Source organism: Pseudoliparis swirei, chromosome 6 (genome assembly GCF_029220125.1).
Source record: "Pseudoliparis swirei isolate HS2019 ecotype Mariana Trench chromosome 6, NWPU_hadal_v1, whole genome shotgun sequence".
NCBI classification, from domain to species: domain Eukaryota; kingdom Metazoa; phylum Chordata; class Actinopteri; order Perciformes; family Liparidae; genus Pseudoliparis; species Pseudoliparis swirei.
This window is the reverse complement of record NC_079393.1, coordinates 2083204-2099918: the sequence shown is the minus strand read 5'-3', so window position 1 is coordinate 2099918 and position 16715 is coordinate 2083204. Positions and strand designations below refer to the sequence as shown.

The following is a 16715-nucleotide window of genomic DNA, read 5'->3' as shown; positions in this document are numbered from 1 at the left end:
TGAGTTGAGTGAAAAACGATTTAGCACTATTTTGGCTATATTCTTTAATAAAAATTAACCGTTTACGTTACATACAGTAATGGAATGTTAATACGATCCCGGCGTCCAGCTGTCGTCTCATTTAGACTGTCAAAATATACGTTTGGTGGCGGTTTCATTGAGCCACTTTCTAGCTCATGTAGTTATTTATTTTGTCCATTAGGGGTCTCTGTTTTCCCCTTGTATGTTACATGTCATGGTTTTTGATGAGAATTGTTATTATTTAGATTTAATGTGGTCCTGTCTTCCATGGACAATGGTTTTATTTTGCTGAGGGAAGTGGAAGTGCAGAGACAGATCAGAAGGCAAATGTGTGTGTTCTGTTGTCTTCTGCAGAATAAATAAGTGCTGGGAAAATCCACCATCTGAGCCGACTTCTTCCATGCCCGTTCCACATCTGTAACATCTGCTCTGAACCTCTTTCATGTGAGGGTGAAACTCTTTTATTTTGCAAACCTCTGAAACCCAACCCAATGTTTCTTAAAGCTGCTCTGAACCTCTCATGCCCAAAGTTACAGTGTGTTGATAGTTGTTGTTGGACAGTGTTGAGCACGCTGTGTTCTTGAAATAAAGCTTTGGTTTTTACAATATTCTACTCAAAACCTCTCCTTCTCATTGTTGAGTGATATTTAAACCACGTCGCCCAACTGCGCCCACCCCAAAAAAAAATTCACCAGCCGCCACTGGCAGGGACACCAGGTCGTCACAGCTGCTTCCCGACTTTAAAGCCCCAAAATGGAGTTTTTCCCTTTTAGCGCCCCCTTCAGTATTTAACGTTTACTTCAGTGTCGTAAATACCCAGTTACGATAGATGCAGCCTCGCATACACTTGTATTGATGACCAGACGAAGTCAGAAACCAAGAAATGATGTCAACCGATAAGCTAAGAATATTCAAAGATTTTACATAAATATGACTGCATAGTTTTATTCATTGTGATATCGGAGATGAATGCTAACATAACCAAAAGAATGACAACATTTAGTTTAGATGAAATACCGATCGCGTTTTCAGCCTATACACGTTGTTTTCTAAATGTTTGAATGTGGAGTACGTGTGATCGAATACAATATTGTTGACAACACCAAAAAGCTACATATTCATTATTTACATTGGAACGTGTAATTCATGACAAGAGACTTCGCTTGCTTCGCCCTTATCCTGGAGCTGCGAGCGTGGAGTGGCACTATATGACATTGCGTAATCACTGCCAGAAAGCAGGTCGAAGTTCATCCGCCCCGGATCGGGCGGCTCCAAAATCCTATAAAGCGGAGTTATTTCCCCAAAGACCCCCGATGGCGGAGCCGCAAATCGCCATATTAAAAGTCATTGTAGCGACACAAATTTTTTCAAGCTGTTATTTTAAGGTACAATTGTTGCATAATGTTACTTTAAATCTAATTTAAGAAATGTAGCCGTTATTTGAGTTACTCGGCTCACAAGTTGTGTTTTCTTTTCAGATGTCGATTGGGGGAATCCACATGCTTAAAAATATCCAGGTAACTTTCCAGAAGCCTAAAGAGCTCAACAGGTGTCAAACATCTCCGTGTACTTTTTACTTAAATATGTGAAGTTCTCAATAAAGTTCTTGAAATAAAACAAATTCTGCATTTCCCCTTGCGTCCCACATGTAATACCACTGCGCCCCACTAGAGGGAGTAGATTACTCGAAAAATCAGAGGCTGGGGTCAAATAGTCAAATATTTATTTACCTCTGAGGTGTACTACAGTAAAAAGTACGACATGTACCTCTGAGGTGTATAATAATAATCAACAGTCTTAAGTTTTTACCAACATGAATCCATAATTCATCTTTATTTCACCCAGACAGAGAAACCTTGATTCCTCTTTTATTTTGAAAAAAACCTTTTTCATTTATTTTAATTTTAAACGATTTTCAATTTGTATCGGTATTTACAATATATATTAAATATATATTAATAAGACAGTAAAACATTTTAATTGATTTTTAATTAATGTGCAAATGGTCCTTATTGCTGATTTCATAGTTTTTGATTATTCAACAGTCTGTAGTAACGTCTATAAAGTTATTAAAATTAATTAGACTACATTAGATAATATCAATCAGTGGCTTTAAATCTGTGTGTCTGAGTTATGACGAATTATAGAAAAACATTTACAGAGAAAAAGTAACCCCAAAAAAATGAATCATGTTTACATCGATCAAATATTTTTACACTACTAATTAAGATATTTTTCAAAATAAAAGTCCTACAGTTGTACATTCAATAATACTTTTTATCTAAAGATATATTGGTTATATAAAATGGATATCTGTACAGATATCATGTATATATATCCAAGATATAATCTGATAGTGTATTTTACAGCTTCTGACAGTATAGTTTTGGTGAGTTGGGGGATCAGAGGGTACATTTACTTGTGGCTGGTTGTCATGGCGACTCATTAATGAAACCCCAAACAACCGCTGGTGAATAGTTGTTATGTTACATCATCACATACAACGCACAAACATCTAGAGCCGTACTTACATGAATACCTGATATTCCTCATATTTGCATTGCAGCATTTTCTTATTTAATTCAGCTCTAATTTTCAAAAAAAAAGCCTTGAGGATAATCCTCCTGTAAAGTACTCAAACCCCCTCTGGTCCTCAGCAATCAGTGTCTCCAGGGTCACATCTCACCAGGAGGACACAGTGGGGGGGAGGGGGAGGAGGGGGCAGGTGATATCCCCTTATGGGGGAAGGAGGAGGAGAAGGAGGAGGAAGAGGAGGAGGAGCGGCGGGGGCGGAGCCGGAAACCGAAGACTGCTGGACCAACGGGGGAGGTGGAGGACGATGAAGAGGAGGGAGAGGAGGCGCAGATGAGTTGTGTCGAGGAGGAGGAGGAGGAGAAGGAGGGAGAGGAGGCGCGGATGAGTTGTGTGGTGAAGGAGGAGGAGGAGGAGGAGAAGGAGGGAGAGGAGGCGCGGATGAGTTGTGTGGTGAAGGAGGAGGAGGAGGAGGAGGAGAAGGAGAAGGAGGGAGAGGAGGTGCGGATGAGTTGTGTGGTGAAGGAGGAGGAGGAGGAGGAGGAGAAGGAGGGAGAGGAGGCGCGGATGAGTTGTGTGGTGAAGGAGGAGGAGGAGGAGGAGAAGGAGGGAGAGGAGGCGCGGATGAGTTGTGTGGTGAAGGAGGAGGAGGAGGAGGAGAAGGAGGGAGAGGAGGCGCGGATGAGTTGTGTGGTGAAGGAGGAGGAGGAGGAGAAGGAGGGAGAGGAGGCGCGGATGAGTTGTGTGGTGAAGGAGGAGGAGGAGGAGAAGGAGGGAGAGGAGGCGCGGATGAGTTGTGTGGTGAAGGAGGAGGAGGAGGAGGAGGAGGAGGGAGAGGAGGCGCGGATGAGTTGTGTGGTGAAGGAGGAGGAGGAGGAGGGAGAGGAGGCGCGGATGAGTTGTGTGGTGAAGGAGGAGGAGGAGGAGGAGGAGGAGGCGCTGCAGGGGGAGACGAGAAGACTTCATGAATTCGAGACGTAATTTCACCTTTTAGTCACTTAGATATCCTCTATGTGTGTGTGTGTATGTATGTGTATATATGTGTGTGTGTGTGTGTATATATGTGTGTGTGTGTGTATATATGTGTGTGTGTGTGTATATATATGTATGTGTGTGTGTGTGTGTATGTGTGTGTATATGTGTGTGTGTGTATATATATGTATGTGTGTGTGTGTGTGTGTATGTATATATATATGTGTGTGTGTGTGTGTGTGTGTCCTCACCCTGCCTCCTCAGCTCCTTCTTCACCGCCTCCACTCCTCCCTTCTTCTCGATGAAGTCGTAGATGACCTTGGACGTCTCTCTGTCCTTCAGCTGAGCCTCTGAGATGCCGCACATGTCGAACAGGTTCTTCAGCTCAGGGTCCAAGTTGTTGAGCTGCACACAAACAAACAAAAACACACAAACAGACAAACAAACAAACAAAAACACAAACAGACAAACAAACACAAACACAAACACACAGACAAACAAACAAACAAACAAACAAACAAACAAACAAAAACACAAACAAACAAACAACAACCGTTTACAAAACAAACAAACACTCTGCTGTTAACCAGAAGCATTGATCTGGAGATCTTTAGGGAGGCTGGGCCAAGGAGACAGGAGGCTGGGCCAAGGAGACAGGAGACAGGGCCAAGGAGACAGGAGGCTGGGCCAAGGAGACAGGAGGCTGGGCCAAGGAGACAGGAGGCTGGGCCAAGGAGACAGGAGACAGGGCCAAGGAGACAGGAAGGAGGCTGGGCCAAGGAGACAGGAGGCAGGGCCAAGGAGACAGGAGGCTGGGCCAAGGAGACAGGAGGCTGGGCCAAGGAGACAGGAGACAGGGCCAAGGAGACAGGAAGGAGGCTGGGCCAAGGAGACAGGAGGCAGGGCCAAGGAAACATGCTGAGCCAAGGAGACAGGAGGCAGGGCCAAGGAAACATGCTGCGCCAAGGAGACAGGAGGCTGAGCCGTGACAGGAGAAAGGGCCCAGGAGGGAGGAGGCAGGAACCAGGAAAGAGGAGGCAAGGCCAAGGAGGCAGGGTCAGGGCCAAGGAGACAGGAGACAGGGCCAAGAGGACAGGAGGCAGGGCCAAGGAGACAGGAGACAGGGCCAAGAGGACAGGAGGCAGGGCCAAGGAGACAGGAAGGAGGCTGGGCCAAGGAGACAGGAGGCAGGGTCAGGGCCCAGGATACAGAAGGCAGTGCAAAGGAGGTAGGAGATGAGAAACGTCTCTTCCTGTGTGCATTGTCCAATATTCAACTAAAATCCTCGAGCACATGCAAGATGGACTTTGAAACATATATATTTGTATATTTATATATTTATATATTTATTAGGGCTGTCAGCGTTAACGCGTTAATCTATACGATTAATTTGGCCGCGTTAATGCACTAAAATATTTTAACGCAATTTACGCAACTTTGTTTACTTCCGGTGTGCCTTGAAGTTTTTACACTGTTTCCGTTTTTAAAACAATTATTTCTCCGCGAAAATAAGGAGCATAAATGAGTTTAACTCGTGGATGAATCAGTCGGGTTTCCTCCTGCTCCTCCTTCCTCCCGTCTCCCCCTCTGAGACACAGAGGAACGGAGGGGCGACGTGTCGGGGGACGCGGCGCGGAAAGAACTCATCACACGAAACCTTCACCGTGATTGGTCAATCCGTTTGTCTGTCAACATTTCGGGGAAAAAACAACCAATGAACACTCAGTAAATCACAAAGGACCTCCCACCTCACAGGTGAGGCTCATTAGCAGCCTGTCAGTCAGAGAACAGAGAACACGGCACCAGGACAACTGAGCCTCATTGAATAGAGCTGAGATTGTTCTGGAATGTTTGATGTAGAACACGTGGGGGTGTGTCATATGAAAACGCCTTTAAAAGGTGAATTTACATTATTTTGTAAAATGTATAAAATGCCCCCAGCCTCCAGAGGGTTAACGTGACATATGTGAATGTCAGTCAGTTACCAAGGCCACTGGTTCTGCTGTTGTTCAGTGTTAAAGATGACAGGACCAATGGGGTCTCAATATACTTTTTTTTTTTTACTAATCTGATGTTTCACTGAAGAAACAATTTATCATCCACAATATTAAATACCTCGCTGGCACTTTATAGGTAGGAGCCTCTTTGAAAACACAGCTCTGTGTGAAGTTTGGTCTTTAAAAAGAAAAAGAAAAAACTTTTAATCGCGATTAATCGCGATTAAAGAATTTCAAAATGTGCGATTAATTAGTTACTTTTTTTAAATCGATTGACAGCCCTAATATCTATATATTTATTTATGTATATATTTATTCATTGTTTGGCAACCGCTTAAAGATATTTAATTTAATAAACTCTCAGAGCTCCGCTTGAAGCTTGTGGATGTTTGTGAATAAAAAGAATAAAAAGAGCTCATTGTGTGATTTCATCATGCAGCCGCCACACAGGTCGCTATTGTGCTCATCTGTGTGTGTGTGTGTGTGAGTGTCTGTGTGTGTGTGTGTGTGTGAGTGTGTGTGTGTGAGTGTGTGTGTGTGTGTGTGTCTGTGAGTGTGTGTGTGTGTGTGTGTGTGTGTCTGTGAGTGTCTGTGTGCATGTGAGTGTGTGTGTGAGTGCCTGTGTGTGTGTCTGTGTGTGTGAGTGCCTGTGTGTGTGTGTGTGTGTGTGTAAGTGCCTGTGTGAGTGGCTGTGTGTGTGTGAGTGTGTGTGTACTAACATCAAAACCTGTGTTTGGATCCCAGCCAACGTGACCGATGTGCCTGAAGAAGACGTGAGATCACACATTAATATACAGAGGCATGTTCAGCATGTGGGCGGCCAAATAGCGAGCCCCCCCCCCCCCACACACACACACACACACACACACACACATGCACACACACTGTGTCATCTTTGGTTTTTTTTTTTAACAGCTGACAAAGCAATCAGTTCTGAATACAATTTTCTAGAGACTTTTATTTTTACATTTTTCATTCAGTAGTGTCCTGAAGTGAAATATATCTTCTTCTTCTTCTTTTTCAGCAACCTAAAAATCTATTTAATGTGTTTTTTATTTACACTCAATGAACGCGTTAAATAGTTTAAATCTTTTCAAATGTCAGACTCGACATAAAAAAAGACCCCGAAACCTCTCCAAGCATTTTTCTACTAAAATAAAAATGATAACTCGAAACAATAAAACAAATAGTTATAGTTAAACAGTGTTAATGTGAATTGACGGAAAGAGTCTTTACAATTAGAGCCAGAGTAAAACCCACAGTGATGACAACGTTCACTGTTACTCTGGAAAGCTCTGCCCCCTGTCTGTAAAGCTCCGCCCCCTGTCTGTAAAGCTCTGCCCCTGTGTATAAAGCTCTGCCCCTGTGTATAAAGCTCCGCCCCCTGTCTGGAAAGCTCCGCCCCTGTCTGTAAAGCTCCGCCCCTGTCTGTAAAGCGCCGCCCCCTTGTCTGTAAAGCTCCGCCCCTGTCTGTAAAGCTCCGCCCCCTTCTCCTTTCAAATTGAGTTTCAGTTTTAATTCTAGAAAGAATTTCTCTGAATCACATTTTTATATCAAATGTTGATATTTCAGCAGAAACAACATGTTATAATAACTAGAACGAGAACCAGGCTCTACTGGTGAGGTGCATTGTGGGTAGCGACTCACTGGAAGTTCCTGGGCGTGCCGATGTCGGCCTTTGTGAGCTTCTTCCTGCCTTTGGAGATCTTCTCCCTCCTCCTCATGTCGTGGAGGAGGAACGGAGGAGCGCTGCTTGTCTCCAGGTTCTTGATGTCCACTGTGGCCATGTGCAGAGCCGGACCTGCACGCACACACACACACACACACACACACACACACACACACACACACACACACACACACACACACACACATACACACACACACACACAGACACAGAGGAGTTCAGAGAAACTACTGATGTGTATCACAGTTATATTCAGGAAGCTTCAGGAAGCGCTGGCTTTTATTTTATTGTCTTTTTGCACTTTTCCTCTCTTTTCTTTTCTTTCTTTCACGTTTGTCTTAGTTACGGTCGGACACTGGACCATAACTACTTTGTTCACTTTGTCGTGAGTATCGGTGAGCCACAGCAAAGCTCAGCTGATCGCGCTGTGCAGGCAAGCTTCTGCCTGGAGACAGACGCTGGAGCTACGGAGGAGGTTGCAGATCGGGTGTCAAGCGGAGGCTAAAACGAGGAGATACAAACCGAGGTCTTTGGCCAATAAGACGGATGAGCTCGGCGCTGGTAATGACCGAGAGGATCTTCCGTGAGAGCAGTCTCTTGTGCTTCACTGAACTATCCGGATCTTCAGGACTGTTCGGGCTGACAGACACAGAGCGGTAAGATGAGGGATCGCTGTTTATGTGAATGAACGGTGGTGCCATCCGGACCATGTGTGCGTGAAGGGCTGAGGAAGCTGTGGACACCATCCACTCCACTGTGTCTGCTCTGCTGAATCATCAGCCTGGAGCATTCATGACCATCACTGGTGACTTTAACCACACCACATTGGATAAAGCTCTGTCAACCTTCCATCAATACATAGACTGCCCAACAAGGAACAATAAAACTCTGGACTTGCTGTATGCTAATACTAAGGACAGCGCCACTGCCCTTCCCCCCCTCGGCAGGTCTGATCATGACCTGGTCCGGCTGACACCCAGGTATGTTCCTCTGGTGAAGAGGCTGCCGGTGACCACCAGGACTGTGAGGAGGTGGTCTCTGGAGGCTAACGACGCTCTACAGGACTGCTTCGAGTCAACGGACTGGGATGTGCTGAGGACATCAACAGTATGACCGACTGCATCACGGAATACATCAAGTTCTGTGAACACACCACCATCCCATCACGGACTGTAACAACAAGCCCTGGATCACCAGGGACCTGAACATGAAGAAAGCTGCTTTCAGGTCTGGAGACAGGGATGAGCTGAGGACTCCTACAGGAGGAAGCTGGAGGCCAAACTCCAGCTGAACAACACAAGGGAGGTGTGGTCTGGCATGAAGCAGATAACTGGCTTCAAGTGGGAGCTGAACTGTTTTCAATAGGTTCAGTTCACAGCCCTCCCGTCTCCTCCACACATCACACCTCCCAAACACCTCCTCCCTCTGTCCCCTGCTGAGCTGCAGTGACGACTGACCAGGTGAGAAGACAGCTGGAGAAACTACACCAGCGCAGAGCTGAAGGTCCTGATGGCATCAGCCCCAGGGTCCTAAAGACCTGCGCCACCCAGCTGTCTGGTGTCCTGCAGCGCCTCTTCAACCTCAGCCTGAGGCTGGGGCCTGGTCCCTGTCCCAAAGAAGTCAGCACCATCTGGCCTCAACGACTACTCACCTCCCATGTGATGAAGGTGCTGGAGAGGCTGGTCTTGGCCCACCTCCGCCGCAGGTGAAATCATCGTTGGACCCTCTGCAATTTGCTTACCAGCCTCATGTGGGAGTGCGCCATCATCTACCTCTCAGTCGCACCTGGATGGAACCGGTGTCTCTGTGAGAGTCACTGACTTCTCCAGTGCATTTAACACCATCCAGCCACTGCTGCTGAGTGAGAAGCTCCACCATCTCCTGGATCACTGACTACCTCACAGGCAGACCACAGTTTGTCAGAATGGGCCGTGTGCTGTCTGGAACGGTGGTCAGTGATGTAGGAACTGTTCTGTCTCCTTCCTCTTCACCCTGTACACCAGTGACTTCCAGTACAACACGGAGTCATGCCATCTGCAGAAGTACTCTGATGATTCTGCAGTGGGGGGAAGGACGGGAGGAGGAGTACAGGGCAGTGGTGAGTGACTTTGTAAAGTGGGCCGATGAGAACCACCTGCGGCTGAACGTGGCCAAGACCAGAGAGATGGTGGTGGACTTCAGCAGGCTCCTACACCTCTGAGTGTCCTGGGAGTGGACGTGGACATGGTGGAGGTACAAGTACCTGGGCGTCTCCATCGACAGCCGACTGAACTGGAAGGCCAACATCAACGCTGTGTACAAGAAGGGATGAGTCGACTCTTTTTCCTGAGAAAGCTTGATCCTTCAACGTGTGCAGCAAGATGTTGGAGTTATTCTACCAGTCGGTTGTGGCCAGTGTGCTGCACTTTGCCATTGTCTGCTGGGGGTGACACCAGCCGTCTTAACAAACTGGTTAGGAAGGCTGGCTCCATCATCGGCTGCCAGCTGGAGCACCTGGAACAGGTGGTGGAGAGGAGGTCGTTGAAGAAACTGGTGTCCATATTGGACAACCCGGACCACCACCACCTCCTACAGGGACAGAGGTACTTTCTCCACCTCACGCTCCGCTGCCACAAGGAGAGATACAGGAGAACATTCGCTATGAGGCTCTACAACAGTTCACCTCTTGCCAGATCACCCTAACCCTTCTTATATTTTGTGTTTTGTTTTTTTATTCTTGTGTGTTGCTGCTACTGACTCGACAAATTTCCCCTTGGGGATTAATAAAGTATATATCTATCTATCTATCTATCTATCTAACCCACTGAGCACACGGAGGACTCACCAGTGTTGGTCAGAGAATACGTTGTTGTTGTTGTGGTGGCTTCAGGTGAATGTTTCTCCTACAGAAACTGAGACGTGTCTGACTGCAGCTCTGATGTCTCTCAGATGAACTTAAAGTCCTTTTATGGGTTTAAAGTTCATTATGATTTTGTATTTTATGACTTCCTCCTCCTGCCCATGTTGAAGAGCACGTCCTCCTATGAACACAGGCTGCAGTGTGTGGTGAGCTCCACTAGAGGGCGTCCTCCTATGAACACAGGCTGCAGTGTGTCGTGAGCTCCACTAGAGGGCGTCCTCCTATGAACACATGCTGCAGTGTGTGGTGAGCTCCACTAGAGGGCGTCCTCCTATGAACACATGCTGCAGTGTGTGGTGAGCTCCACTAGAGGGCGTCCTCCTATGAACACAGGCTGCAGTGTGTCGTGAGCTCCACTAGAGGGCGTCCTCCTATGAACACAGGCTGCAGTGTGTCGTGAGCTCCACTAGAGGGCGTCCTCCTATGAACACAGGCTGCAGTGTGTGGTGAGCTCCACTGAGGGCGTCCTCCTATGAACACAGGCTGCAGTGTGTCGTGAGCTCCACTAGAGGGCGTCCTCCTATGAACACAGGCTGCAGTGTGTGGTGAGCTCCACTAGAGGGCGTCCTCCTATGAACACAGGCTGCAGTGTGTGGTGAGCTCCACTAGAGGGCGTCCTATGAACACAGGCTGCAGTGTGTCGTGAGCTCCACTAGAGGGCGTCCTCCTATGAACACAGGCTGCAGTGTGTCGTGAGCTCCACTAGAGGGCGTCCTCCTATGAACACAGGCTGCAGTGTGTGGTGAGCTCCACTAGAGGGCGTCCTCCTATGAACACAGGCTGCAGTGTGTCGTGAGCTCCACTAGAGGGCGTCCTCATATGAACACAGGCTGCAGTGTGTGGTGAGCTCCACTAGAGGGCGTCCTCCTATGAACACAGGCTGCAGTGTGTGGTGAGCTCCACTAGAGGGCGTCCTCCTATGAACACAGGCTGCAGTGTGTGGTGAGCTCCACTAGGGGGCGTCCTCCTATGAACACAGGCTGCAGTGTGTCGTGAGCTCCACTAGAGGGCGTCCTCCTATGAACACAGGCTGCAGTGTGTCGTGAGCTCCACTAGAGGGCGTCCTCCTATGAACACAGGCTGCAGTGTGTCGTGAGCTCCACTAGAGGGCGTCCTCCTATGAACACAGGCTGCAGTGTGAAGATTTTCCACTCGATCAGTCTCGGGCCGATAATCTACGCTCAGCCTTTGAACAGGTGATAAGAATTTATGGTCAGCTGGTGCGCCCTGACGCAGCGCCGTCATATCAACACTTTTCATTGCTTTGGGACAAGCTGCAAAGAGTGAGTCGTGATGCTCAGACAGGGCAGGAGAACACCCAGTTGCTGGTGCTGAAGAACTACCAGTCCAAGCCCCAGCAGCCCGGCTACAGGCCTTCAGTCTTTCTGCTCAGCCCCCGCCGTTTCCCACTGCCGCCTCGCTGCCCATGCCGCTTCCGTGCCACAGTCCCAGCCGATCCCAGCTCCCGGTGTCCCGTCAGCGGCCAGAGCACCCAGTGTGCTGTCGCCACCCAGGCCCACCCCAGCTCCTTGTGTCACGTTGCCGGCTCAAGCTCCCAGTGTACTGTCGGCGCCCAGGCCGACCCCATAACCTGGTGTCACATTGCCGGCTTCCCCTGTTCCGCCCGGCCTCAGTTCCCCGTGTTCCGTCGCCGTCCCGGTCGACTCCAGTTCCCCGTGTCCCGTCGCCGTCCCGGTCGACTCCAGTTCCCCGTGTCCCGTCGCCGTCCCGGTCGACTCCAGTTCCCCGTGTCCCGTCGCCGTCCCGGTCGACTCCAGTTCCCCGTGTCCCGTCGCCGTCCCGGCCGACTCCAGTTCCCCGTGTCCCGTCGCCGTCCCGGCCGACTCCAGTTCCCCGTGTCCCGTCGCCGTCCCGGCCGACTCCAGTTCCCCGTGTCCTGCCGCTTCCCGCTCCAGATCCCCACTCTCCGGAGCCTGGTCCCACTGTGCTCCATTAATAAAGTAAGACAATGAACCAGGTTATTTATGTTAATAAAGTTATACTATGAACCAGGTTGTTTAAGTTAATAAAGTAATCCTATGAACCAGGTTGTTTAAGTTAATAAAGTAATACTATGAACCATGTTGTTTGTATTAATAAAATAAGACTGAACTAAGTTGTTTGTATTAATAAATTGATACTATGAACCAGTCTGTTTATATTAATAAAGTAATACTATGAACCAGGTTGTTTAAGTTAATAAAGTTATACTATGAACCAAGTTGTTTATATTAATAAAGTAATACTATGAACCAGGTTGTTTAAGTTAATAAAGTTATACTATGAACCAAGTTGTTTATATTAATAAAGTAATACTATGAACCAGGTTGTTTAAGTTAATAAAGTTATACTATGAACCAAGTTGTTTATATTAATAAAGTAATACTATGAACCAGGTTGTTTAAGTTAATAAAGTTATACTATGAACCAAGTTGTTTGTATTAATAAATTGATACTATGAACCAGGTTGTGAAAAAGAATCACCGGTCCCCCTGAACACGTGGAGACCGATGATGACGAGCAGCCGTAACTCAGATTAGTACCGTATCGTTTATTGCAAGTCTTGCATTCATAAAAGTAGCCCAAGAATAACAAATTAGCCATTATAACCATGCTTAAGCTAGCTCATAGCTAGCGCTAGCTACGTACTACGAGCGTGACAGTCTGCTAGCAGATGTGTTGATGTACAGCGGTCCCGGCTGTATACACGGTGTTACCGGGAATATAATGACGGAGGAATAAAGACCGTGGGGCGTCACTTTGTTTCAGTGTAACTCTCGCTGTCAGAAGCAAAACTTTATTTGTCACGTGTCATCTTCAGTACCTCTGATTGGTTGTTCTTTTTGCCCATCAAAACAGTGACAGGATTAACCCTATAACGTCTGCACATGACAATATATATATATATGTATATATATACTAGGGCTGTCAATCGATTAAAAAAAAGTAACTAATTAATCGCACATTTTGAAATTGCGATTAATTAATCGCGATTAATCGCGCTTAAAAGTTGTTTCCTTCTTTTTAAAGACAAAACTTCACACAGAGCTGTGTTTTCAAAGAGGCTCCTACATATAAAGTGCCAGCGAGGTATTTAATATCGTGGATGATAAATTGTTTCTTCAGTGAAACATCAGATTAGTAAAAAATATATATATATTGAGACCCCATTGGTCCTGTCATCTTTAACACTGAACAGCAGCAGAACCAGTGGCCTTGGTAACTGACTGACATTCACATATGTCACGTTAACCCTCTGGAGGCTGGGGGCATTTTATACATTTTACAAAATAAATTAAATTCACCGTTTAAAGTCTTTTGTATGTGACACACCCCCACGTGTTCTACATCAAACATTCCAGAACAATCTCAGCTCTATTCAATGAGGCTCAGTTGTCCTGGTGCCGTGTTCTCTGCTCTCTGACTGACAGGCTGCTAAATGAGCCTAACCTGTGAGGTGGGAGGTCCTTTGTGATTTACTGAGTGTTCATTGGTTGTTTTTTCCCCGAAATGTTGACAGTCAAACGGATTGCCCAATCACGGTGAAGGTTTCGTGTGACGAGTTCTTTCCGCGCCGCGTCCCCCGACACGTCGCCCCTCCGTTCCTCTGTGTCTCAGAGGGGGAGACGGGAGGAAGGAGGAGCAGGAGGAAACCTGACTGATTCATCCACGAGTTAAACTCATTTATGCTCCTTATTTTCGCGGAGAAATAATTGTTTTAAAAACGGAAACAGTGTCAAACCGTACTACCGCGGTTTGACACTCAGAGGAGTGTAAAAACTTCAACGAACACCGGAAGCAAGTCGAAGTGTCCTTGAGCAAGGCACTGAACCCCCAGTTGCTTCCCGGGCGCATCACTGCAGCCCACTGCTCCTTAATAACTAAGGATGGGTTAAATGCAGAGAACTAATTTCCCCTTGTGGATTGATAAAGTATATAAAAATAAAAAATAAAAAATAATAATTTGCGCTAATTGCGTTAAAATATTTTAGTGTGTTAACGCGGCTAAATTAATCGCATAGATTAACGCGTTAACGCTGACAGCCCTAATATATACACACATATCACATATCATGGAGAACATGTATTGTGTATGTTAACAGTCTGATATCCGTTGTGTGTCGGTGATCCATGATAACGGCTTCTACAGGGAATATGGCCAAAGAGGTTTTTAATGTCCTCATTGTGCGTTTTTAAAATAAAGTATCGGTTCAGGCACCGTTTAGGCACCGGTATCGTTTTAAAAGTACCGGTTTAGCACCGGTATCGGAAAAAAACCAAACGATACCCATCCCTAGTTACGACTGGGTGATCCTGGAGGGGTTACGACAGTGCCGCTCTTCCATGACTTTACTGCACTACTGGATCTTGTGGATTATTCAACAGTCTATAATAACATATATGCAGTTATTACAATTAATTAGACTACATTAGATAATATCAATCAGTGGCCTTAAATCTGTGTGTCTGAGTTATGACGAATTATAGAAAAAAATTACAGACAAAAAGTAATTACCGATGGATTAGAATGTGAAAAATAATCATGTTTACAGCGTAAATAACCAATATTATAGATGTTACATTAATATTAGTGGATCTCTCTGGAGGGAATCCAGTGGTAGTTCTACTCTGTGTGGTTGACAGGAGAGATGATCAGAGGAGCAGAGTTAAGACCTCCTTCATTAAGACCTGGACTAAAGTATGGGACGAGTTTCTCATTGAAGCAGCAGCCAGTAAAGGAGAAGATAAGAGCTGCAGCATCTACGTCATAGAAGGAGACCAGACCCTCCTCATAATCCACCAACACCCCCACCTTCTGAGGCCGAGACCTCAGAGAGAGACGGACTGTAGGGTCAACACGAGCTTTGTACTCATTCTCATTCCTCAAATATATCGTCCAGAAACCTTCCTGAGGAGACGGTGTGATGACTCCCTTCCTGTTGATGGACTCTCTCACCACTCCTAAAGTCCACACAGTCTTTCCTTCAACCTGAACCTCGTAGTAAGATCTTCCTGAAGAGAAACTCTGCTTTGCTAAGACAACAGCACAAGGATTAAATCTCTCTGGCTTGTCTGGAAGATTCTTCTGTACATCACCATATTTAACTTGTTTTCCATCATCAGACAGGATGAGGTGGGGATGTGCTGAATCAGGATCAAGAGTCACATCCACTGCAGACTGCTGGACCCTCTTCATCTCGCCCTCAAACAGCTTCTTCAGCTGTTTGCTGAGCGTCTCCTCCAGCTGCTTCACAGCTCTCATCACTGTCCCCTCATAGGAAGGTGGACGGACTCTGACTCCGGTCCAGTTCTTGGTGGGTGCAGCAGCCTTCAGGGTCCTGAGGCTCTGGAGGAGGTGGAGGTGGTCTTCAGAGCGTGAGAGCTGCTTCACCTCAGTGCTTCTCTTCTCCAGCTCACAGAGTTCCTGTTCCAGCTCTTGGATGAAGCCTTCAGCCTGTTTCTCTGTGTTTCTGTGCTTCTCTTTGATCGTGAGGATGAGCTCGGCCTGGCTTCTCTCAACAGACTCCTTCAGAGCGGTCAAGACCTGAACACCACCTGCTATCTTTCTGTCTGCTTGTTCCTCACTGAGCTGCACCGAGTGTTTGAGCTCCTGAATCTTCAGGCGTCTCTTCTGGATCATCTCCTTGGTTTCAGCCTCAGTCTTCTTCATCTCGGCCTTCTTTCCTTCATATTCTTCTTCCAGAGGAACTACATCGTGGTTCTTGTGGTCTAGAACAGTGCAGAGCATGCAGACACACGTCTGGTCGGTCTGACAGAACAGCTCCAGAGGTTTATCTTTATGCTTCAGACACATCCTGCCTTCCAGGTTCTCCACGGGGTCCATCAGCTGATGTCTCTTCAGACCTGGTCTTGTCAGGTGACCCTCCAGGTGAGTCTCACAGTAGGACTCCAGACACACCAGGCAGGACTTCAGGGCCTTCAGTTTGGTTCCAGTGCAGCCGTCACAGGGAACTTCTCCTGGTTTGGCAGCTTGTTGCTCTGAGCTGCTGCTGCTGGCTTCCTGTTGAGCTGCCTGTCTGAACTGAGCAGCCATCTCAGAGATGAAGGTGTTGACCTTCATCTCAGGTCTCCTGGAGAAACGCTGGTTACAGTTGGGACACTGATCGGGGACATTGACGTTCCAGTGTTGAGTGATGCAGGCTTTACAGAAGTTGTGTCCACATGGTATGGTGACTGGATCAGTGAACACATCCAGACAGATGGAGCACAGGAACTGATCCTCAGTCAGCTGACAGCTGGCAGCAGACATGTCTGCAGTCTGAGGACAACAAGAGGGGAAATAAAACTATTACATAACTTTAGTAGACGTGACAGCATGTGGCAGGTCCTGTTGTCCCGTTGTGTCTGTGTGTCATCATGGTGAAATGTGGCCCTGGAGACACCGACTGTTGAGGGACTATTACCAAAGTGGGGTTGAGTACTTTACCAGGTGCTTTACAATATATCATGTATCGGCCTGTGGACAGACGTTGTCTCCACGGTAGCATCAAAACCATCAAAACACAGCCAGTAACTATAACGTTCTGTTAATAGAGAGTTCTTAGAAGGTTTTGGGCCGAGCAAAGGCATCTGAAGTAAAGGAAGT

At 46.9% G+C, this 16715-nt stretch overlaps 1 protein-coding gene and 1 long non-coding RNA gene across 2 annotated transcripts; both read right to left on the bottom strand.

Moving 5' to 3' along the window:
- Positions 1–3460: 3460 nt before the first annotated feature.
- On the bottom strand, positions 3461–6332 carry LOC130195125 (uncharacterized). The gene is made up of 3 exons (XR_008832020.1): positions 6242–6332; positions 3777–3930; positions 3461–3492 (listed from the first exon to the last, which is right to left on the bottom strand). It is a non-coding gene; the product is annotated as an uncharacterized LOC130195125 (long non-coding RNA).
- A 6387-nt stretch (positions 6333–12719) lies between these two features.
- LOC130195322 (E3 ubiquitin-protein ligase TRIM21-like) lies at positions 12720–16467 on the bottom strand. The gene has a single exon (XM_056416790.1). The coding sequence runs from the start codon at positions 16377–16379 to the stop codon at positions 14733–14735; it is 1647 nt and encodes a 548-aa protein (XP_056272765.1). The 5' UTR covers positions 16380–16467; the 3' UTR covers positions 12720–14732.
- Positions 16468–16715: the final 248 nt, after the last annotated feature.